Raw genomic sequence first — 22,595 nt, 5'->3', positions numbered from 1 at the left:
GAACGCAAATTAAAAATTATCAAGAAAAATAATTTCACAAGAAGAAATGACGCATTCATCATAATTTCAAATTAAAATGTTAATAATTTCGTAAGTGAGAAAATAATAATTTCAATTTTAAAGAGTTAATAATTTTGCAAACGTAAAAACAAGTACAAAAACTAAAGTGATATAATCGTTTAACATGCATAATGTACTTCATACATGTGTATTGAACATGAGCAATTTGTTGAGCAATGTAGATATATAAATAAGAAACTACAGGGATTGTGACGTGTTGGTTCTATGCATTGCATCAATGTTTATTTCAAGAGAACATCGACAACACTTAACACGGACTTGTGAAACTACGATCACTTGGTCATTTGATTCGTGACTATGACATACTTCGGCTCTATATGTGATCTTGAAAGCTTTTATAGTTTCGTAAAGGGAATAATTTGTGTTTTGAAACAAACTGTGTAAGAACAATATCTTTGTAAAACACGAGACTGTTTCGTTTTATGTGAAAAACTAACCGTTGATGTATATTATATAACAAACCTTCAATATGTGCTTTAAAAAAAAGACTAGAGGTAGTTTTAAAGTGGCCACAAGCAAACTTACCAACAGGTAGTGACTCACTCACGGTAAAAGTTTCCGCTGAACCTCCACTGGCCAGGTAACAGCGATTGTCTATTAAATCAAATAAACGCTTCTGTGCTTATTGAGTTGCATAAACACAAAACTGGTTTTAAACTATCATTTACATTCATTTTTCCATGAAGTATTTTTATACTTTAAGAAGCATTAAACTTCGCAAGTAGAATTTAAAGTAAATTTTCTTAAATATAATAAATAAACATATAAAGGCTCAAACATGGGGGCCCGCAGAAAGGAGCAAGAGAGGGAATCTACCCCTTTACAAAAACAAACACGTATCGTGATGTAAACTTAACATCGTAGATAAAAAAAAGTAAATATTTTTATTAACACTGTAAAATTGTGTTTGCGCTTGAGCACATAACACATATTCTTCTAGTCTGTTGACTTATGCAGTAAAAGATGATTCCCTATATACATGTTTTCTCCCCGCTGAAAATATTGCTGTAGACGCCCATGGATTCAAACACGAAAAGAATGAAAGTAATCGTATATTTAAATTATTTTAATAAAATTTAATGTAATCAGTTGTCCAAAAGTGGATGTTGAATATAAAGTAATGTGAGAAGAAATGATGATTATACAGGGATAGTGAACTAAAAAAAAATCATAATATATTATAACTCCAGAGGCTTAAACTTTAAATAATCCCGAACCAACTCTCATCTGGATCATCATCTGAAAATTCAGGAATATATGTGAATATTTCTAAATTGAACTGCCACGTGACAGTCAGATCGTACCTCGATTTTATTTAAGCGCTAAGCTTATAAGCATTATTAAACCTGATCATCCCTGGTCCACAACACCAAAAATCCGAAAAAAAGCAAACAAACTACACCAGAAAGTACGTGAATACTTGTATACTATACATGAGTAGTGACTCTTTTGAAACCAAATAATTTCCACTCAGTTATCTAACGTGGAGAAAATAAGAAAACACTTTAATCTACATAAGCTTTAGTTTCTATTTAACAATTGTGACTTTATCATATGTGTGTGTTTTCTTATAGCAAAGTCACCTTGAGCTGTCTGCTGAGTCCACCGAGGGGAATCGAACCCTTCATTTTAGTGTTGTAAATGTGAAGACTTACCACTGTACCAGTGGGGAACAACTTTATTATATAATAAAGTTTTTTTTTTTTTATCTTACGTTTGTACTAGTTTATTTGTGGTTAAGCTAGTAAGGTTATTTGTCGCCATCCATAATTATAAACTGCTGGTCAGAAGGAAGGCAGACAATCGGCAATACCCTTCCACCCACCTTCCAAGATAAGGTATAAACTTCCACTCTTATGACCCACTTAAAATTAAAAGGGAGAGTAGATATTTTCTTAGTATGTGTGAATTCGAATACGAGTCGCCAGTTCCACCGAGAGCTGTACCATAGGGTCAACCAGCGCCCTTCTCTCTACTTTTTTGTTATACATTTTTGTTCTCTGTATATACTTCAGAAATGGTAAAAAGGTGAACTAGCCGAGGAACACGCCTAGCATAACTCCCTATATTGACAAATGTGCTTAATAAAACTTTCAATATTGAGAAATGTGCTTAACAAAACTTCTCTTTAACTAAAGGGCCTAACAAAATGTTTTGTTATTTCATCTTCTATTACTCAATAAACTAAGCTGTTTTCTATGAATCAATGAATTAAGTTCCAATAAAATTGCTTAAGCTTAATTATTTCTCAAGAATCAGGCATTTTTCTAATTATCAATTTTGAATTCACGCCAATCACAAATATTTGAGAAAGAAAAACGACATTTACAATAAAAGTTAGAATGTCTCATTTTAGGAGCTCAATTTTTTTTATCAAAGCATTCTTGCAAAATGTACCTTTTTCTAATTTAATTGGATAAATTACTCAGTATTTAAAGTTTATTTTTCAAAGATTAATATAAATTACACTAAAGTAGGTCATTCAACACAAGACTATAATGTTAATTAATGTAACACTTCCTGAAAACTGATTCAGTCTAAAATTGAGAACCTCAGTTTCGCGATGCGTAGCTGACTTAGATCGTAAATGCTCATTTCATGGGTCATTATCGAAAGATAAACCTTTGCTTTATAGAGCTATCTGATGGCCCAGGGGTAAGAATTTTAAAAGGTAAAATTCGGGAATCGATCTTTGCGGTAGGTAGAGAACAAATAATCCATTACGAAGCTTTGTGCTTGACAAGCAACAAAAAAACATATTTATGGTTATTCTTTGATAGTTTCATCATATTTATGGTTGTATGTACTGTTGATAAAAACGTATCCATTTGACTTTAAATATTATTATTTGTTATTATTTTAACTCAAGAGATAATAATGAGCACTTATATACATATTTTATGGAAAAGTGTTTGTTCTCAAACACAAATATACACAACGGGCTGTATCGTACAGCTATCGAAACCTGGTTTTGAGTAATGTAAATCTTTAGACTTATCGCTAAGCCACTGGGAGACAATTAAAAAAAGTATAGAAGATTCACTTCATATTCTCCCTGTCGGTTTGATGGGTTGAAGTACTGACAGTGGTAGAAGTCTATGACGTCAAAGTTTTGAGTCTTATCGTGGTTGATTAGTGAAGCTCAACAAACAGGCAGTAAGTCCCGAAAGGTCATTACTGACAAGCGAAAAATAATAGGGTATTTTTTTCTTTATGATGTGAAGCAATTTTTTCTGGTTGATTACTGTCATATTTTGAGAGCGTCATTAAATCTAAAGACGCTAACTTTAGCTTCTCACAAATAATTCAGAGGTAGTGTCAATATTGTCTGTCGTATATACGGTGCTATTAGACAAGGTTTTCTGTTAGTTATCGACTTCAGGGTAAACATACAGGAGAGACAATGGTATATTCAATGAAGCATGAAGTATACCTTTTTCACCCCATGCTATAATTAATGGTTTTTTACTCTATTCCTTCTGTCTTTCATTTACATACATATGTGGATAGTTAGATCATTTTTTCAGTGCACGTGAATAAAGTTGAAAGGATATTGTCCTGCTATTTTAATCTTCAGTACTTTACGCATTACGGTAAATAAAACCTATTAAAACTACTCTCACTCTTCAAAACGTGGTTCTTTGACTATGTAATATATATGTGCAAATGTATAAATAGTTTTGTGTCATCTTCATGACATTGCAAACGGTCATTCCCTAACATTAATTAACTTCGGTATTCAGTGAACAAGACATCTAAAGGTCTGACATAGTGTCCTTTGTTTGTCAAGTTCTTTCCACAACACAGAATGCACGTGAGATACCAAGATTTTCACAGTGATATTTCACAACTAAATAGAATATTCAAAGTTTTTATTTTTCAGAGTCTGCTTATTTGTTTGTTTTAAAACTAAGGAGTAAGCTACACAAGAGGCTATTTGTGTTCTGTCCACCAGGGGTATCGAAACCCGGTTTCTAGCATGTCAAGTCTGCAGAGATACCGCCGCGCCACTGGGGGTTGGAGTATTTCAGCCTCTTCTTAACAACAAGGTATTGGAAAATTAGAAAAATGGCTAAAAGTTCTAAGCTGCGCCTGAAAGATTATTCTTGATGAGTTCTCGTATTTTCATACTTTCAGATGAAGGATTCTCTTCTGTTGGGTTTTCACTAAGCAAAGTTTATTTTAGCCTTTGAAGTGTAAGCAACCATTAGTATGAAATAACCAACATAAAAATGTATCTTTTATCATTATTTTTAATAGGGGTATTCTAACACTGTCTGAACCACCTAAGTTATTAACTGTATGGAAGGAAGCATTTACAACCTTAACTTTCCTCAATATTTGGTTCACCGTATGATTCTGCTATTTCAAGCAATTGTCCAGACGCTTCTGTCCACAGATTAAATTCATCAACAAATGAATGAGCTTCTATTAAGTTAGTTATTTTTCTATGCTCTAGCCTCATGTGCATGTTCTTATCTTAAAAGGTACTGAGAAACTAACCAAAAGTCCGTGGATCCATGGTTTTTGTGGGATAGTTTTGGATAAAAAATCTTTAGCGAGTTTTTCTTTTCTTTTGCTTTACGTAGTGAGAAAAAAATCCTTTAGATCCATTTTCCTAAAACGACTGATAATGTTATTGGTATTTAGCAGGAGATTGCTTAGTGTTCTTACACCACTTTTTCTAGAGAAAAAGTACATTAATTAGCTCATTACTCATCAATCAGTATGTTTATTTTGGGGATAATCTCAAACTATGGCTGATGTGCTTTATGGATACTTTGCAATTATTACGCTGTCGATGTAAGAGTGAAGGTTAGCTGTGGTTTATTGAACCTTTCGAACCCAGAGGTGGTTTAAGTTATGTAAAATGTTGATAAAAAATACTGGTGTGTGATATTTAATTCCAGGCAACAAGTTTGCAAAATTACCAAAGTTTCAGACAGCATGGTTGTTATGACGATAGTAGTTCTCAAGCTTCAGATATTACTGTGGTAACATAAGTGGTGTAGAAGCACTAAGTAGTATTGTGGTAGTGTATGGAAGTCCTTAAATTCCATGTAACGAAGAGGTAGTGGGCTTTCACTGTACTATCTAACAAAGATTCTATCGTCAAATTAACTGATTGTGTAATTAGTTCGTTCTCTATTTGTCAAAATCTTTATTGAGAGTTTCCACTACAGAATTAAGTTTTGAATAATCTGCAATTCTCAGTTATACAGTGCTGTGCAAAAGTGTTAAGACATCAGAATTTTTCTTTTTTTTTCCATTTTATGAGACTACTTCATCCATGCCATTACAAAATGCAAATTTCAACAATAATAAAAATGGTAATGTTTCTCCGATCCCTGTTGACAATTGAATGAGTCAGGATGAGAATATTTACTTTTCTTTAGAATTCCCATATACTTGTACCAAGGGCATATCATACGGGGTCTGCTTCAATGAACATACTGATAAAATTCATTATACTGATAAAATAACTGAGTACTTTTCTGCTGAGACGAAAAAGGGTATTTGCCAAATAGATGGAATAATGAACCAGTACAAGTACCTTCAGACACAGATCCGTCATGTTATATCCAGGGGTTTGTGGATTATTGATAAATGATTCTACTACTAAGAAGATAATGACCCTAAACATTCATCCACCCTATGCAAAAATTACTTAGCTGTGAAAGGTGTTGGAGTCATTCAAATGATGCAATTGGCCTTAAAAAACCTCGAACTCAATCCAGTTGAGGATATCCGGGATTTCAGAGATCAAACACTTAACAAATTAAAAGTTACTTCCAAATACACTTTATAGGAGTGCATTAGAGACACTTGGAGTAAAATCCTAAAGGACGCTTTGATTAACTATGTTGCAAAACTGTCTAAAAGACTGTCTACGATTATTAAAGCAAAACGGGACACACAAAAATATTGTTTGCTTAACTCAGCCACTTTCAATAAGTTTCTGTTGTACTAAATATGAAGGTTAATAAATCGTTGTTTTCACCTGTGATTTACTTTACATTGTTATTTGAAAATAGTCTGAAATATAATTTTAAACTGTGTTTTAACAGTTTTGCACAGTATTGAATTAACGATTTATAATGGTTTCTTTATTCTTTTTTTCAGTGATTAATATTTCTATTATTACTTCAGTAACCCCCCCCCCCAGTAGCACAGATGTGTGTCTGCAGATTCACACATCTATAAACTGGGTTTTGATACCAGTGGTGGTCAGAACACAGATAGCCCATTGTGTAGCTTTGTATTTAATTTCAAATATAAACTTGAATAAACTTTGTCCATGTTCATGGTCGCCTTTCAAAGCATCTTTTACTTTTCAATAATTTTATTATTTTTCAATATCTTTCTTGGCTGTGTTTCATTAAATTCTTGGTAACTTTTTAAAGTATTCTTTGATACATATTTGCAACACTTCTCTAAAATATTCTTTTCTTTATCTAACTTATAATTTCAATATATTTTCAATTTTCTAATTATGTTTATTTTTGTAATATTTTTTTACTATATTCTAACAAGTCCCCTTTCAAAATGTTGTCACATTCTCTTTTGTTCTTCTAAATTATTTCCATATTTTTCTCACATTCTTTCTGTCTTTGAGGCCGTATTCTATTCAGGTTTATTCAAATTCTTATTACATTATTGGTTTTATTCTTCTAACATTTTTTTACATTATACTTTTGACGATGTTCTACCATGCCATTATACGTTTGTGGTCACATTTTTGGCTTGGTTTTTCCGACCTATTTTTTCATTTTTATTTTTGAATCTTCATGCTTTTGCTGAAAAATATGTTCCGTCTGTATCCCACTTTAATCAATTAATTCAATCTAAATATCGAATTGTATATGTTCTCCTTTAAACTGAATTACCTTGGAATTGTTAATGGATTCAAATATTTGTTGAGAAATAGAACTTTAAAAGTTATTCAAAAGCCAGTGATTAGTTTATTTAAAATGTTAATCTCTTGTAGATCTTAACAACTGCTTCTTTATTTAAACACAATTACAACCTGAGCCATGAACAGCCACACTCTGACTGCGTTTATAACTTTATATGGTAATTAGCTGAACCCCAATTTTAAACAATAAAAAAGAGTTAACTCTTTAGCTGTTTGCATAATAACAGACACTTAATTTTCTTTTTCACTCATTTCTAACTGTAAGATACAAAATGAAATAAAACAAAAAAGGAAAACTGTCAGAGTATCCCTTTACCTTGAGTAGGAAGACTTGAAACTACCACGGGGAGAGGAAACATAAGCATTAGTAGGCGTACGGAGTTGCAAGGGGCTTTACGTGTACGTTGACTTCTCCATATTCCACGTTTCTTCAAATGTTCTTTCTTTTCGACATAACTATAGGTTTCCATCCTAGCTAATGGAGGGGAGCAATATATAAGAAGAAATATGGCTTTAAAGTAGAATTGTTGTTAAGAGTATATGGAAAACATAATTCTGGTATAGGAAGTTTTGAAAAAAATTATGAAATATGCTTCTTTATTTTCTAAGTAAGAAAATTCATACCGACTAGAAATTCTCTTTTAAAGATATACTTGAAATTATATAACAATTATAATTCAACAATAACACAATATCAATAAATGATAAGTCACAAATCCCGAACACAGGCAAATATTTACATCTAATACAGCGCAACTTAGTGTATATACCGCGTATTGTAATGCAGAGCAAAAACTGTTGGGAGCCCAGCATGGCCAGGCGGTTAGGGCGCTCGACTCGTAATCTGAGGGTCGCGGGTTCGAGTCCCCGTTACACCAAACATGCTCGCCTTTTTAGCCGTGGGGGCATTATAATGTTACAGTCAATCCCACTATTCGTTGATAAAAGAGTAGCCCAAGAGCTGGTGGTGGGTAGTGATTCGAACCCGCAACCCTCAGATTACGACTCGAACGCTTTAACCCATTTGGCCATGCCTGGCCTCTGCTGAAGACGAGCAGTGAACTGTTCGAAAGTGCTCGAGGTTTAGGTCTCGCTGGAAAACCATTACAGCTTTTTTAAGAAAGCCTGTGTGTTAACTTCAGAATATGCATTTGTTTTGTTACTGCTGCTATAAGTAATCGCTAATTAAGCTTCAACATTAAAGTGAAGCCAATTTCATTACAAAATGATTTATTTTTTTTTACTTTGCCCAAAGAAAAAGTTCTGATTAATAATCTGCTCCACAGATGAAGCTCAAACACCTTTTGACCCCCAGTGACACAGCGGCATGTCTGCAGACTTACAACGCTAAAAACCGGATTTCGATACTCGTGGTAAGCAGAGCACAGATAGCCCATTGTGTAACTTTGTGCTTAATTACAAACAAACAAACAAACAAAACAAAACGCCTTTCAGGTGAATTGCATTATCTTCTTTAAAAAAACAACTATTTAAGTGCATGATTAGGAGCAAATATTTAAAATGCTTTTCGTTTTACAGATTAACTTAATATAAGCTTAACTTCAAAAATAATATTTCAAAAGTATCTGAAACTTTGTTTAAGAACACAACAAAGTTTAATGCAAATTTTCCTGTTTTAAAATAAGTTAACGGAACGAAACATTTAAAATGAAATATTTACAGAATAAGGAAAACCCAACGGGTAAGCGAGAAGTTATTACAACCTCTGTCAAGTCCTTTTCAGGAGATATTTATTTTAATTATATGATATATATTTTTACACTTAAGATTTATCGGAAGTTATATTGATTTTTCGTACATTCGTCTACTATCTCACTCAATTATTGATTTAATTATCATGTGTAAAAACTACTAAAATAATAAATAATTTTTTGTGCCACTGTTAATGCCATAAGAATATAAAAACTAACCGGGCTATATTTCATAATAACCTAATCACTTTCTTTGCATACTAATAGACGTTTAGATAGATTCTGACATACACTCAGACTTATATTTCTACAACTCACGCAAGAAACATTCTATATGAAAATTATTTTCCTTTATTATCCAAAATTATTCTGTCACTTAAAATCCATTGTCAGTAAATATGACGTTTTGAACTATAATTTGTTTCTAAATATAGTCCAGTAGACAAAATTAAACTGGTAGTATTGTTTTATATAAATATTTTCCGACATTTCTTTAAAAATAACAGTGGCACAAATATATTCAAATATCTATTATCTGTATATTCAAGCAGTTAAATATTTGTTACAATAGCAATAAAATAGATTTTGAAAACAACATATTGTTATGTCAGCAAAAATAGCATGGATAAAATATATTTGAAAATCTAATATTGAAATAACGGAAAAATATTCATATTATGTCTTTCTTGTTGTAGTAATAGTAATAAATAATTTCAAAGCAAAAAAAAAAAATCGTGATGGTTCATAAAAGAAATGCAAACGTATCTTTACAAAGTTTTGATTACTTTAGTTTTACCTTTTCTCAAAAATGAATAATTTAGTTCTAACGTTTATAATAACCTGTGTCGAAAAGGTTAAATAATAACCATAGTAATTATAACAGTTACGTGTTATCGGCGACAGCGCCAGTTAAAAAATTGAACACGTAGGCGTAAACCCCAGTAGCGACAAATTACTGAACCATTACCTAAGCCTAAAATTTCATCTACGTAGGCTTTTCGAAAAATCCAAACACGTTTATCGTTTCCGGATTTCGAAACAGGAACACAGACTCTGGTAAGTGGCACGGATGAAATGGCGTAGAGCAGCTTTAAGCAGCGGCTGAAAGTTGAGGCACGTTAAACGTGTGATTATTATATCTCCTTGCAACATGTATTCGATACACGTGGATCAAGTTGCTCTTATTTTTTAGTTTAAAAGTAAAGTATGTAAAGTTTAAGATATTTTAGGGTTCAAGTTAAAACTGATTCATCCAGTTAATTTGGATGAAGGTCTAGTTCACATACGCTTTGTTCAAACAAAACTCTTATTACAATTAGGTTCGAACTAAAGTTTGGTTGTCGCGTCTAATTCATATCAGGTATTGGTTCCTTGGGCAGATTGGATTAGTATACATGTAATTTCGTATCTTATGATTGATAAAATTTGTATTAGAACCTAACATAAACATTAAATCAGTGAATTACAGAAAAGCTATTAGACAATTCATTTTGAAAATCAAAGCTAGGAAACGTGGAATTAGGGCATATGCTTAAGTCTTATTGGCGGTAAATTAGTGGCAAGCTGAATATATATTATTTTAAGTGCTATTAACAAAGAAATGCAACTGAGAGAATATAATAAAGCATTCTGTTACTGAGAAGACTTTTAGATAAAAGTGTGCTCCCAAGAAAGCGATTTTAACTCACGTGCATCGGGAGTTCCAACTTGGAACGGTTGAACAATTTACATGAAGGAACCAAATCCATAAAAGGCGACAAGGAACAACGTCACAGAAGAGTTTAACGCATAGTTGAGGAATAACGTTATAGGGCACTATGTTTATCTTACCATGTCGCATTTCATGAAACTCTTTATTTTAACAGATAAAAGAGTTCCTTTTATTATGTCGTAAAGGGCGTATAATGTTAATGATCAAACGATTCACAAGTATGCAACGAAATGAAGTTTTTTGAGAAAAAAATGCTAATTAAGAGTTTAAGTTACAATTAAATTTTTTGCACACGTGTACAATATTATCTGTAAAGCCCCCTAGTGGCACAGCGGCATGTCTGCGGACTCACTGCTAAAAACTGAGTGTCGATATCCATGGTGGGCGGAACACAGATAGCTAGCTCATTGTGTAGCTTTGTGCTTAATTCAACAATTATTTGCAAAATAAAAGCATATTTGTAATTAGATTAAACATTATTTTGAAAATAAAGTACACTTGAACTCATCACTCAATAAAAAATGTTGGAGTATTTGTACACGCTGGACTGAATTTCAATGTAGCAACACGTATATTGACAGTTTCTGTTCCTAATTTTTGAGTATATAGGGGGCCTGGCATGGCCTAGCGCGTTAAGGCGTGCGCTTCGTAATCTGAGGGTCGCGGGTTCGCGCCCGAGTCGCGCCAAACATGCTCGCCCTCCCAGCCGTGGGGGCGTTATAATGTGATAGTCAATCCCACTTTTCGTTGGTAAAAGAGTAGCCCAAGAGTTGGCGGTGGGTGGTGATGACTAGCTGCCTTTCCTCTAGTCTTACACTGCTAAATTAGGGACGGCTAGCACAGATAGCCCTCGAGTAGCTTTGTGCGAAATTCCAAAAAACAAACAAATGAGTATATAGGTAAAAATAATTAATAATAGAAATAAGATAATTAAAAGTAATAATTAAGTTAGGTTAATATTATTTCTACAAGATAAATTTAACTATTCTATTAAAAAACAATAATAATAATACTTTATCTTAAAATACCTTTCTATATTTTACTGGTATGTAATTAATCACAAAGTTACACAATGGGTTATTCGTGTTCTGCTCACCACGGGTATCGAAGCCCGGTTTATAAAATTGTAAGTCCGCAGACATACCACTGTATCACTGGGGACACTTTTCTTGAAGTCTGAGTCTTCAGGGAAAAACCTTGAACATATATATTATAATTCTAAAGTTTTAACATGTGAATTTTCTAGGTAAAATGCCGTCATATTAGTTTTGAAACGATGCTTTGAGCTCGTACAAACTGAATATTCAATAACTGGCTCTTCAGTATTGTAAGTTAAATATACGTATACGTTAAATATTCAATATGGCTGTTTAACACCAGATCTATTAAATTCTTAGTACTATGAGTTGACTTATGTGTAAATTAATTTTTTTATTACTGTAACTTAACATTAGTGTATATTACCTGCTCTTTGCTGTGACAGGGCAGGTGTTGCCTAGTGACCTGAGGAGTCATGTTCGGTGGCCCATTACCGCAAAAATGCGCTCCGCACTTTGGGGCCAGGAGGTGCTATGAAAATGATGGCCAAGCTTTACTATTCGTTAATTGGTATAAGACTAACAGAGTTGTTAGTGAGCACTGTTGACCATCTTTCGTCCCTCTAGATCAGTGGTCCATAGTTATATTCTTCATTGGGTTACTTTAGGTAGGGACCTTAAAGTCAAGGGCAAGACGTGTGATTATTCTGTAATACGTTATTCCCGAAATACAGTTTTGTTTGCTTTTGCAATATCTGATCACAATACGAGTCACAAATCAGTACTTATCCATTTATCAATTCAAAATGTAGGACATTTATGAGCAGATAACTCTTTATGTAACTCCGCAATACAATTCTGGAATAAAAACTTTATTATAAGTTCATACTGATATGTATTAAGTGTTATATAGTATATACTATAACTTGACATTAGTGTACGTTAAATGTTTTATTCAAAAACTTTACATGAATACGTTAAATGTTCTATACTATAACATGACATTAAATGACATGTAAAAGTACTTTGCATTTCTTTTCATATAACACATGCTTTCAACAAATCTTAGAATTATTGTAAGTGTAAGTCTTTTATTTATGAATAATGTTATTTTATCACACTTTATCTTACGTATAAAGGGTACTGATTTGTATACACGGATAGCTTACGAAAGACTGTAGCGGTTATCTTACCACACCATACAAAGCCCATCTCCGATATTACCATGCTGCTCTATGGTTATTGTCATAAGGTAATTTTATCAAGGTTCCTCGCTGTTCGGCTTTTGAATGCAGAAACATATTAACGAATAAAGGAATCAGTAATAAATTAATTCCACTTGCAAATGTTTATCTTAGGCTCATTACATACCAGCTTAAGGAAAGTGATCCGCTTTAATGTACAAACATCGGATACTATTTGTAACAAACAAAACCCCATCGAAGCTTGTGTCAGTAAAATGGATACACAGACACAATTGAACAAATTTGATAACTTCAAATAATAATAATAATATAATTTTATTGTAAATTACGTATAAGTGTTCAACCCAGAGCCTTATAATTGTTACTTAAATTTGCATAATGTTTTGTGTGTGTATCGGATGTTGCGAATAAATTTAAGGACACTTAGTTAAACTGCTCTTCTTTCATTATTGACATTGTAGGCTTAAAAACTTTAGTGGACTGCAATTACTTGTTGAAAGTAAAGTTTGTTTACGTTTTTGAATTTCGCGCAAAGCTAGTCGAGGGCTATCTGCGCTAGCATTCCCTAATTTAGCAGTGTAAGACGAGAAGGAAGGCAGATAGTCATCACCACCCACTGCCCACTCTTGGGCTACTCGTTTAACAACGAATAGTGGGATTGACCGTAACATTATAGCGCCCCCACGGCTGAAAGGGCGAACATGTTTGGTGCGACGGGAATGCGAACCCGCAACCCTCGGAAATGGAAGAACAGGGCTCGTACGCAAAGTAAAGCAGACAACATCTCGACAATTAGTAAAAAGCAGTTGCAGGCCATCAGAATTTTTTACCATATTATGTCTAATCTGCCTAAAATATGTATTAAAATTACTTTAAATTTATCTATACGAATGATCCCTTTGTTTAGTATCAACAGAATTTGTAAAAACTGATATATGAATATTTTTTCTTGTAAAAATTTGGTGGTTCTCCTTTATTTCTATGGAGAAATAAGTAAAAGCAATTCCCAGCCACATTTCTTTGGCATATCATTGTTATTTCTTTGTTTTTGACTTACTGTAATATCTGACATAATTTGTAAGATCACGGCAGACTATTTTTTAAAAATCCAAACTACATGTTTTTTTATTAACTAATGTCACACTTTTTGGTATATGTTTATAAAAAAAAATATTTTATATGTAAGAAGTAGCAAGTAAAATTTAAAAATTATACTCACATCTCAAGTATAGAAAAATATGTTATATTTATTATTCCACGATTTTGGTTCCAAAGAAACAAACTTATGACACACACTATCGCCTGGCATGGCCGAGCGCGTAAGGCGTGCGACTCGTAATCCGAGGGTCGCGGGTTCGCGCCCGCCTCGCGCTAAACATGCTCGCCCTCCCAGCCGTGGGGGCGTTATAATGTGACGGTCAATCCCACTATTCATTGGTAAAAGAGTAGCCCAAGAGTTGGCGGTGGGTGGTGATGACTAGCTGCCTTCCCTCTAGTCTTACACTGCTAAATTAGGGACGGCTAGCACAGATGGCCCTCGAGTAGCTTTGTGCGAAATTCCAAAAAAACAAACAAACACACACTATCTAGCCAGTCTGTGATGTGGAACTAATTGGGTAGGTACAGCACAAGTCAAGTCTTATTCATGTAATATGTAAAAATCAGTGATAGAAGACAACTTTACGACTATCTATCTTGTCATGTACAAATATTTCTGGGTTCTTGTGATTGGTCAGATAGAGAAAAAGGTATTTATTGCTCGAAGGAGTCGAAGGTTTGTTATTGAGGCATGTCTTTGTACCTGCCACTCTGGTGGGCATATAAAATTAGTGTTTATTTTTAATACTAGTTTATTCTTAATGAAATGAAGTTTATTTGTCACTCTCAGACAATACAGTACATTTGATTATCTTTTTCCTAGCTTAAAATATTGATAATTAATAACATATGGTGTGAAAATAAATAAACAATGTACTGTTAGATGATTCTTACCACAATTATAATATGACTAATAAAAACTGATAAAGAACTACATTTCACCAACGTAATCCAGCTGATACCCTAACAGTTATTATCGAGTGATTTACTAATATAAATAGCGTTTCAACCACTACTACGCCTATTGTATTTCAGCTGGTCTGAAATGTTTTGTCATTACGAAAGGCCTCGTCAGTACTGGATATAAGAGTTATTATGTGGTTCATATATTATTATTATATACTTTTTTAAACTTGAACCTAGAATATTGTGTCTATGATAATAATATTTAGTTTTGTCTTTCCTGAAAATACGCACGCACCTTACTATCTAAATGCGCATGCGCTTCATTTCAATGGATGTAAACATAAAGTAGTGATAAAAAAAACAACTAATATAGTTGGTTCTCAAACATTTGACTTAATGTTGGCAATAAGCTACTAGTATTTATTATTTATTTCCAGGCTACAAATACAATTTTTATACTATTGTTAAGTATTCACAGTCTGTTAGGTGTGATGGGTGCAACGAATAGATTTTATTTGGAAACTTGGAACTTGTATGTATCTTTAAGGAATCTCTCAGAGCAGATGAACACTCTGTGTGCAGAGTTTGTAGGTTGATGAAGGTGGAAGCTTTCCTAATTGAAGTAGAAAGTTAGAAAGAGCATTATTAGGGCTTAAAATAATGGATTTAATAGCAATGAGCCCATTCTGTTGAGCAACATATTTCAACCCTTGGCATGTGTAGATGAAGAACTATTGGAAGGAAGGGTAGAAGGATAAGGATGCTAAAATTAAGGAAGTTATAGTTAAAGTTTTTTGATAAGGTATCTGGATAGGACAGTATGTTGACTAAATAGGGAGAAAAAATTAGATTATCCAAGAACACAGATGAAGGATATAATTGACATATAAAATATATCACGAACCACGGTACTGGTTCATAATAAGGATTGAAAGGAATTTCAACATTAAAAATTCAGTTCAAACAAAACGCTTGAACCCTTACAGTTGACGAGCTACAACACAAAAGACTTGATATATTGCACCCAAACCATTTATAGAATATTAAATATAGTATTGTGAAGGTCTTAGAGGTATTAAAAAGGCGGTTTGTTTCTTCTACATTTTATATCAACTAACAACATTATAATTCTAGTGTAAACGATGTTATTACCCATTAAAATTATATTTCTTACGAATATCTGGTGTTTTTTAAAAAGGCTTAAGCACAGGGTGAAACAGGAATTACAACCTAATAATATAATAGATGACTGTAACGTGTAGATTTGGTTTGTTTTGAATTTCGCGCAAAGCTATTCGAAGGCTATCTGCACTAGCCATCCCTAATTTAGCAGTGTAAGACTAGAGGGAAGGCGGCTAGTCACCATCACCCACCACCAAATCTTGGACTACTATTTTACCAACGAATAGTGGAATTGACCGTCACATTATAACGCTCTCACGGCTGCAAAAGCGAGCATGTTTGGTGTGACAAGCATTCCAACCCGTGACCCTCAGATTATGAGTCGAGTGTCTTAACCACCTGGCCAGTGTAGATTCTCAATGTTTTGTACACTATATAATCGGTTCCTTTAGAGAGCCAACCTTTATATTATGTAATAAGTGAAGGAGTAAACAAATCAATACACATAATATTAAATTTTATTTTACACATTCGTAGAATAATTAGTTTACAAGACAAAGCTTTGCACCTACACATTTTACTTGAAAAACAAACGATTTTCTACTGGTAAAAGTTTATACGTGCTTAATGGCAATTACACTGGTGGCCAAAACCTTAAGGTCAATGAACATAAAGAAAAAACATGCATTTTGCGTTGTTAGACTCAACCACTTATTTGAGTAGAGCTTCGAAAGATGAAAATAAGAAAAGGGAAAATAAAAATAAACACTTTTAGCATTTAATAGGGAAAATGTGAACACTATGAAATTAGTCTAAATACTAGCTGGTCAAAAGTTTAAGACCATACTGAAACGAAGCGTTAATCAGTAAACACGTAACGAAATTTAGTCATTTGTGTTCAAGCATTAGCGTTGTCAACAACTCCCACTGACATCTCCTGTGTTACATTGGGTAAAAACATGGCAAAGGCAAAAACGTTGACAGTGTTTGAACGTGGCAAAATTGTCGAGCTGCAAAAGACAGTTCTCTTTCAACGTGCCATTGCTGATGAGATTGGGCATAGTAAAACTGCTGTTGCAAATTTCTTAAAAGGCCCTGAGGGATACGGAACAAGAATTTCAAGTGGTCGGCCCAAGAAAATTTCGCCGGCGTTGAGCAGGAGGATTCGACAGGTTGTCCGGCAAAACACCAACCGATCGTCGAACCAGATTAAAGCACTTACGGACGCAGAATGCAGCTCAAGAACAATAAGACGGCACCTACGAGAGAAAGGCTTTAAAAACCGTAAACGTCTTCAAAGGCCACGCCTCATTCCACACCACGAAATAGCTCGGTTAAACTTTGCTGAGAAACACCAAACATGGGACGTAGAAAAGTGGAAGAAAGTTTTGTTCTCTGATGAGAAAAAATTTAACCTGGATGGTCCAGATGGCTTCCAACGTTACTAGCACGATAAGGATATCTCACCGGAGACATTTGCTACACGACACAGTGGAGGAAGTTCCATCATGATCTGGGATGCTTTCTCCTTCCATGGAACAATGGAGCTTCAGGTTATACAGGGGCGTCAAGCAGCAGTTGGCTAAATTGGTATGTTGGAGAGAGCAAACGCTTATATCAACGAAGTAGCAAGTAAAATTTAAAAATTATACTCACATCTCAAGTATAGAAAAATATGTTATATTTATTATTCCACGATTTTGGTTCCAAAGAAACAAACTTCTGACACACACTATCGCCAGGCATGGCCTAGCGCGTAAGGCGTGCGACTCGTAATCCGAGGGTCGCGGGTTCGCGCCCGCGTCGCGCTAAACATGCTCGCCCTTTCAGCCGTGGAGGCGTTATAAAGTTACGGTCAGTCCCACAATTCGTTGGTAAAAGAGTAGCCCAAGAGTTGGCGGTGGGTGGTGATGACTAGCTGCCTTCCCTCTAGTCTTACACTGCTAAATTAGGGACGGCTAGCACAGATAGCCCTCGAGTAGCTTTGTGCGAAATTTCCAAACAAACAAACAAAATAAACATGATACAATAGTAGCTGGAGTATCCGTTCGTTGGACGGGTGAAATAAAAATTCATTTGTGATAATAGTTAGGAAATTATTTTTGTGTTTTATATTCTTAACTTAATAAACAATAAAAGTGCAATAAAAATACATGAAGGTATCAGTATATCACTGTGTCAAGTGATTGATCAAGAGATGTGAAAACTTAATGAGAACAGATATGAAATGATAGATATACCAAGTATTTTTTCCCGTACACACACTGCTGTTTACAGAAAATAATTCAATATTTGGACTTTGCTGATAGTAAACAAACAACAATGAAAACAAGTCGGTAGTTGGAGGGCTAATATTCATCTTAGGACATTTAGTGTTTATTATATGCGAGATTATAATTTACTAGACAAAATTATTTTTACTTTACGTTCAAAATAACATTTGTCTTTCTATCTGTTCATTTTTAATACTGTATTTTATTTATTTTTCATTTTTCTTAGTAAACTCATTTAAATTGCTAGTTAAGTATAAAGCCACACAAAGGCCTGTCTTCGCTCTCTCTGACCACAGGGCCCGGCATGGCCTAGTGCGTAAGGCGTGCGACTCGTAATCCGAGGGTCGCGGGTTCGCGCCCGCGTCGCGCTAAACATGCTCGCCCTCCCAGCCGTGGGGGTGTATAATGTGACGGTCAATCCCACTATTCGTTGGTAAAAGAGTAGCCCAAGAGTTGGCGGTGGGTGGTGATGACTAGCTGCCTTCCCTCTAGTCTTACACTGCTAAATTAGGGACGGCTAGCACAGATAGCCCTCGAGTAGCTTTGTGCGAAATTCCCAAACAAACAAACAAACTGACCACAGCGAGTATCGAAAACCGGTTTCTAGCAATATAATTCCGCACTGGGGACAAACTCAGTAAAGAATTTAAAGTTTTTATTGAGAGGTTACTGGGAGCAGGATAATTCACTGAAATAGGAACTTAGGTTTGCTTTTTTTAAAGATTGCTGGGAGGAGAATGGTCTAATAAAACAGTTATTTCAATCTTTTCTTGAAAGCAGGCCCGGCACGGCTGGGTGATTAGGACGCTTGACTCGAAATTTTCGGGCCGCAGGTTCGAATTTCCCTCCCATCAAATATGCTCGTCCTTTTGGCTGTGAGAGCGTTATATCGTGTAGTCAGTCCCACTATTTGTTCGCAATAGAGTAGCTCAAGAGTTGGTAGGGGGCAGTGATGATTAGCCATTATCCTTGCGCTAATTTTCAAACAAATCGAATTGTTGAAAAAAATAGTTTACTGAACAAGTTACTTGTAAGTTTTTACTGCAAGATTACTGGAAGAGGGATAGCTTGTACACTACAACTACACCGATCAAGAGACGGCAACAAACCTTCCAAATGCTCTTAAATTCTATTGTAATTCCTGTATGCTGTTTTATGACGTGCACGTTTATCTTGGAAAATATAGTAGTTGTCCACATATGATAAAAAAACATGAGACACGTGATGAACTTTTACATTTAATGCAACTTAACATTTCATGTACGTAAAGTTTTTTCTTACTTTTTTAAAGACGTGAGGTTGAAATTTATAGCATTTAGAAAACCAGCACTTGTTTTCAAGTGGTAGGACTTTTCAAACGAAGCTGTCATCACATAAATATTTCAAATAAGGTCCAACTCCTATTTCATTTAATTTGCTAAAATATTAATACGATACTCCTGTTTACTTGAGCTCAAATAAATAATACAGAATGTTGAGAAATAGAACACAGACCTTGTAGAAAAACTGATCACACAATTGATTGACTATTACATTTCTAGCTGTAAAAAGATGACGTGACAGAAAAGTACAACATTAAGTACTTTATACAGTACTTATATAGGAGAGACGATACACATGAGTTGTTACTGTAACAGCCCATGAGTGAACACATTAACAAGTAGACTGACCACGCCCAACTAAACTTTGTGAAGTTTTGGCACGCTACTAGAGTTACCACAGATCTATAATATGCTACAAATATGTTGCTAAAAATTTTATACCAAGGCCTTTTGGAGATATATTTTCTGTGTACTAGTTTACGCAATATAAAACAACTTATATGTCACAATCTGTTATTGAACCAGTTAACTTTTCTGCATGGTATGCTGTAAACTGTAAGGTGACCGTCTGATGACAGTTGTGGATGAGATAGAAGACCTGGAGAGTCATTGTTTATACAGCTTTATATATATAAACACCAATTAGTGAAGATAAAATGATTTACTAAGAAATGCTTTTCATTTTATTTCGCACAACTGGAGTACTAAAAAGATGCAAGGACAAGCAATTACTGTTAAAGTAATAATGAACATTGGCACAAACACACATACTAAAACAAGATAAAGAGTATACAATAAAGTAAGGAGCAGTGATATAAAACACAATAAAACATACTATACATTAAACTACGGAACAATAATAAAACATAGTAAGCGTAAAATAAAGCACACTGGTACATAAACACAGTACAACAACATGGTGCGCAGTAAAATATTAAATTATAATTCAAACACACAATACAATAATATAGTACACAGTAAAATAGGAGATTATGATACAAACACACAGTACAACAATGTAGTATACAGTAAAATATGAAACTATGATATAAACACACACAACAGAAATGTTGTTTACAGTTAAATGCAGAATTGCTGATAGAAGCAAAGTATAGAGTAAAAAATAGCTGTTATGAAATTACGGTTTGTGGTAAATGAAAGGTACTTGTATGAAGTTTTAGAACATAATAACAGTAATAACATGTGGCGCATATGCTTTTATCAAATATGTCATTAATAAAAACAGTTACAGAGAAGACTGTGCGTCCTGTGGGTAGCAGAGATGAAATCGCCTATTTCAGTGCATAGAAAATATCGTAGTGTGCATGGAAAGTATCCAACAGTTAAAGAGTCTTTCAAGAAGTGGTACTGAAAGTTTCAAGAGTCGTCGAATGTGATGGGTAAATCCTTTGGCCAGTACGGTCGCGCCTGCCCACTGTCCTCTGTTTTCTTTTACTGAATTGTTATAGGAAGAACGAACTACCCAAATATCCCTTAAAGATTGAGAGTAGTCATTTTGTTTCTATATTTTTAATATATTGTGTGTTTAAGGTTTTGGCGTTGTTTTCGCACTGGTATTTAAAAACTGTTTGTATTACATTTATTATATTGGAAATAGTATCAAACAAAGGAAGCACTTTGTTCGTATGGATTCGTAAACGTATTATGAGCTAAAAGTTTCGGTTTTGCTTGTTGTTTTTTTAATTTCGCGCAAAGCTACTCGAGGGCTATCCGCGCTAGCCGTCCTTAATTTTGCAGTGTAAGACCAGAGGGAAGGCAGCTAGTCATCACCATCCATCGTCAACTCTTGGGCTACTCTTTTACCAACGAATAGTGGGATTGACCGTCACATTATAACGCTCCAACCGCTGAAAGGGCGAGCATGTTTGGTGCGACGGGGATTCGAACCCGCGACTCTCGGATTATGAGTCAACGCCTTAACCCACCTGGCCATGCCGGACATCGGTTTTGCTAAACCATTAAAATGCAGATTAAAAGATCTGCTGTCAGCTAATCCATTGAGTCTGAAATTGAGATCCACACAGTTGAAACTTACTCAAAATTTTTGCCCCTTTCGATTAGTTAGTAACCTTATAGTATGAAGATTGGATTGATGCTTGGGTTTGATAATTTTATTTTTTGGCAAATATTACGATTATGTTTAGACAAATTGTCATTGCTTAAAAGTAATACAGGAATTTCAACTGTGGAGTGGAACATTCCTGCTTCTACCAGATTTCTGATACACGTTCATCTGGTGGTTACATCTGTCAAATTAAAACAGGACGAGAAAGTGTCAAAATTTGATTTTCAACTTTAAATATGAAACAAATAATTCTGTAGAAGTGAAGAGTCAACCTACTGTTTTTATAAAAGTAATCGACTTATTTATTATAAATGTCACTCTGTCCTATCACAATGTATGTCTTACTAATCATTTTCAGAGATTACATACATTTCATTTTGTATTTTTGTTGTGTTACAAAAACTGCTTTCTGGAACTAAAGACTTGTAAATCCTATTCGTATATTTTTATTATGCATAAATATTGCGTAAGTAATTTTTGTAAGTTTTAAATGAACAAACAAACAAAAACTGGTTTCTATAAAGCTGGGATAATGTTTTTGTATTCTGGAAGATTAGTTCAACTGTGAGTTTGTAGTAATTCAAAAGAAGAAATTTCATCTCATAGAAAGCTTGATGTTTTTGATTTGAAAAGTTGAAATATCTAAGTGTTATATGAGTGGATGTTGGGTTACAGTCAGGAAGGTCCATTTCGTAACAAAAAGCTTCAATCTATCAAAACGCAATGATTAAACTTCCTGTCGTCTTTTGTTATTACATTGTTACCTAATCGTCTAGTTGGAATCTTTAACCTTGGCACGATTGCATCTACTGATAGTGTAGGTGGTGTTAGAGAAACGTCACACCTATTGACCAGGAGAGCGGCTTGGTTCGTTTACAATCATGGCTGCATTCTATTCATTTGAAAGGATATGTTACTAAATATTAAGTTCAAATTCATAAGATACGTATCCTCAAAAATTAAAACATGTTCAAATATGTAGTGACAAAATTGAACTTTCTCATTTAGCACTCTTATTTTAACAGACACTTTGATTTGCACGTGTTATGTTTTGGACAAAACTGGATGGATTATGATAAAAAAAATTCTTTTAAAGATATCTGTCAGCTTTCAATGAACATAGAAG

General features: G+C 34.2%; 1 protein-coding gene across 7 annotated transcripts in view; it reads right to left on the bottom strand.

The window, feature by feature from the left end:
• LOC143232308 (protocadherin gamma-B2-like) overlaps window positions 1–22,595 on the bottom strand; it is a 52,579-nt gene that overhangs the window by 25,344 nt on the left and 4,640 nt on the right. For 3 of the 7 annotated variants that reach the window (XM_076467555.1, XM_076467558.1, XM_076467559.1), the window contains exons 2-3: window positions 7,314–7,472; window positions 607–675 (exon numbers count right to left, since the gene is read on the bottom strand). In XM_076467555.1, coding sequence (XP_076323670.1) covers window positions 607–675; window positions 7,314–7,467 — 223 coding nt within the window. In that variant the 5' untranslated portion in view covers window positions 7,468–7,472. Of the gene's footprint in view, window positions 1–606; window positions 676–7,313; window positions 7,473–9,676; window positions 9,818–10,397; window positions 10,489–11,884; window positions 12,011–22,595 lie in introns of those variants that run through there. The other 4 variants (XM_076467556.1, XM_076467557.1, XM_076467560.1 and 1 more) reach the window with 4 other exon arrangements.

The sequence above is a fragment of the Tachypleus tridentatus genome, chromosome 11 (assembly GCF_004210375.1).
Source record: "Tachypleus tridentatus isolate NWPU-2018 chromosome 11, ASM421037v1, whole genome shotgun sequence".
Classification (NCBI taxonomy): Eukaryota; Metazoa; Arthropoda; class Merostomata; order Xiphosura; family Limulidae; genus Tachypleus; species Tachypleus tridentatus.
The sequence above is the reverse complement of the archived record's forward strand: the minus strand, read 5'-3'. Positions and strand labels throughout refer to the sequence as shown.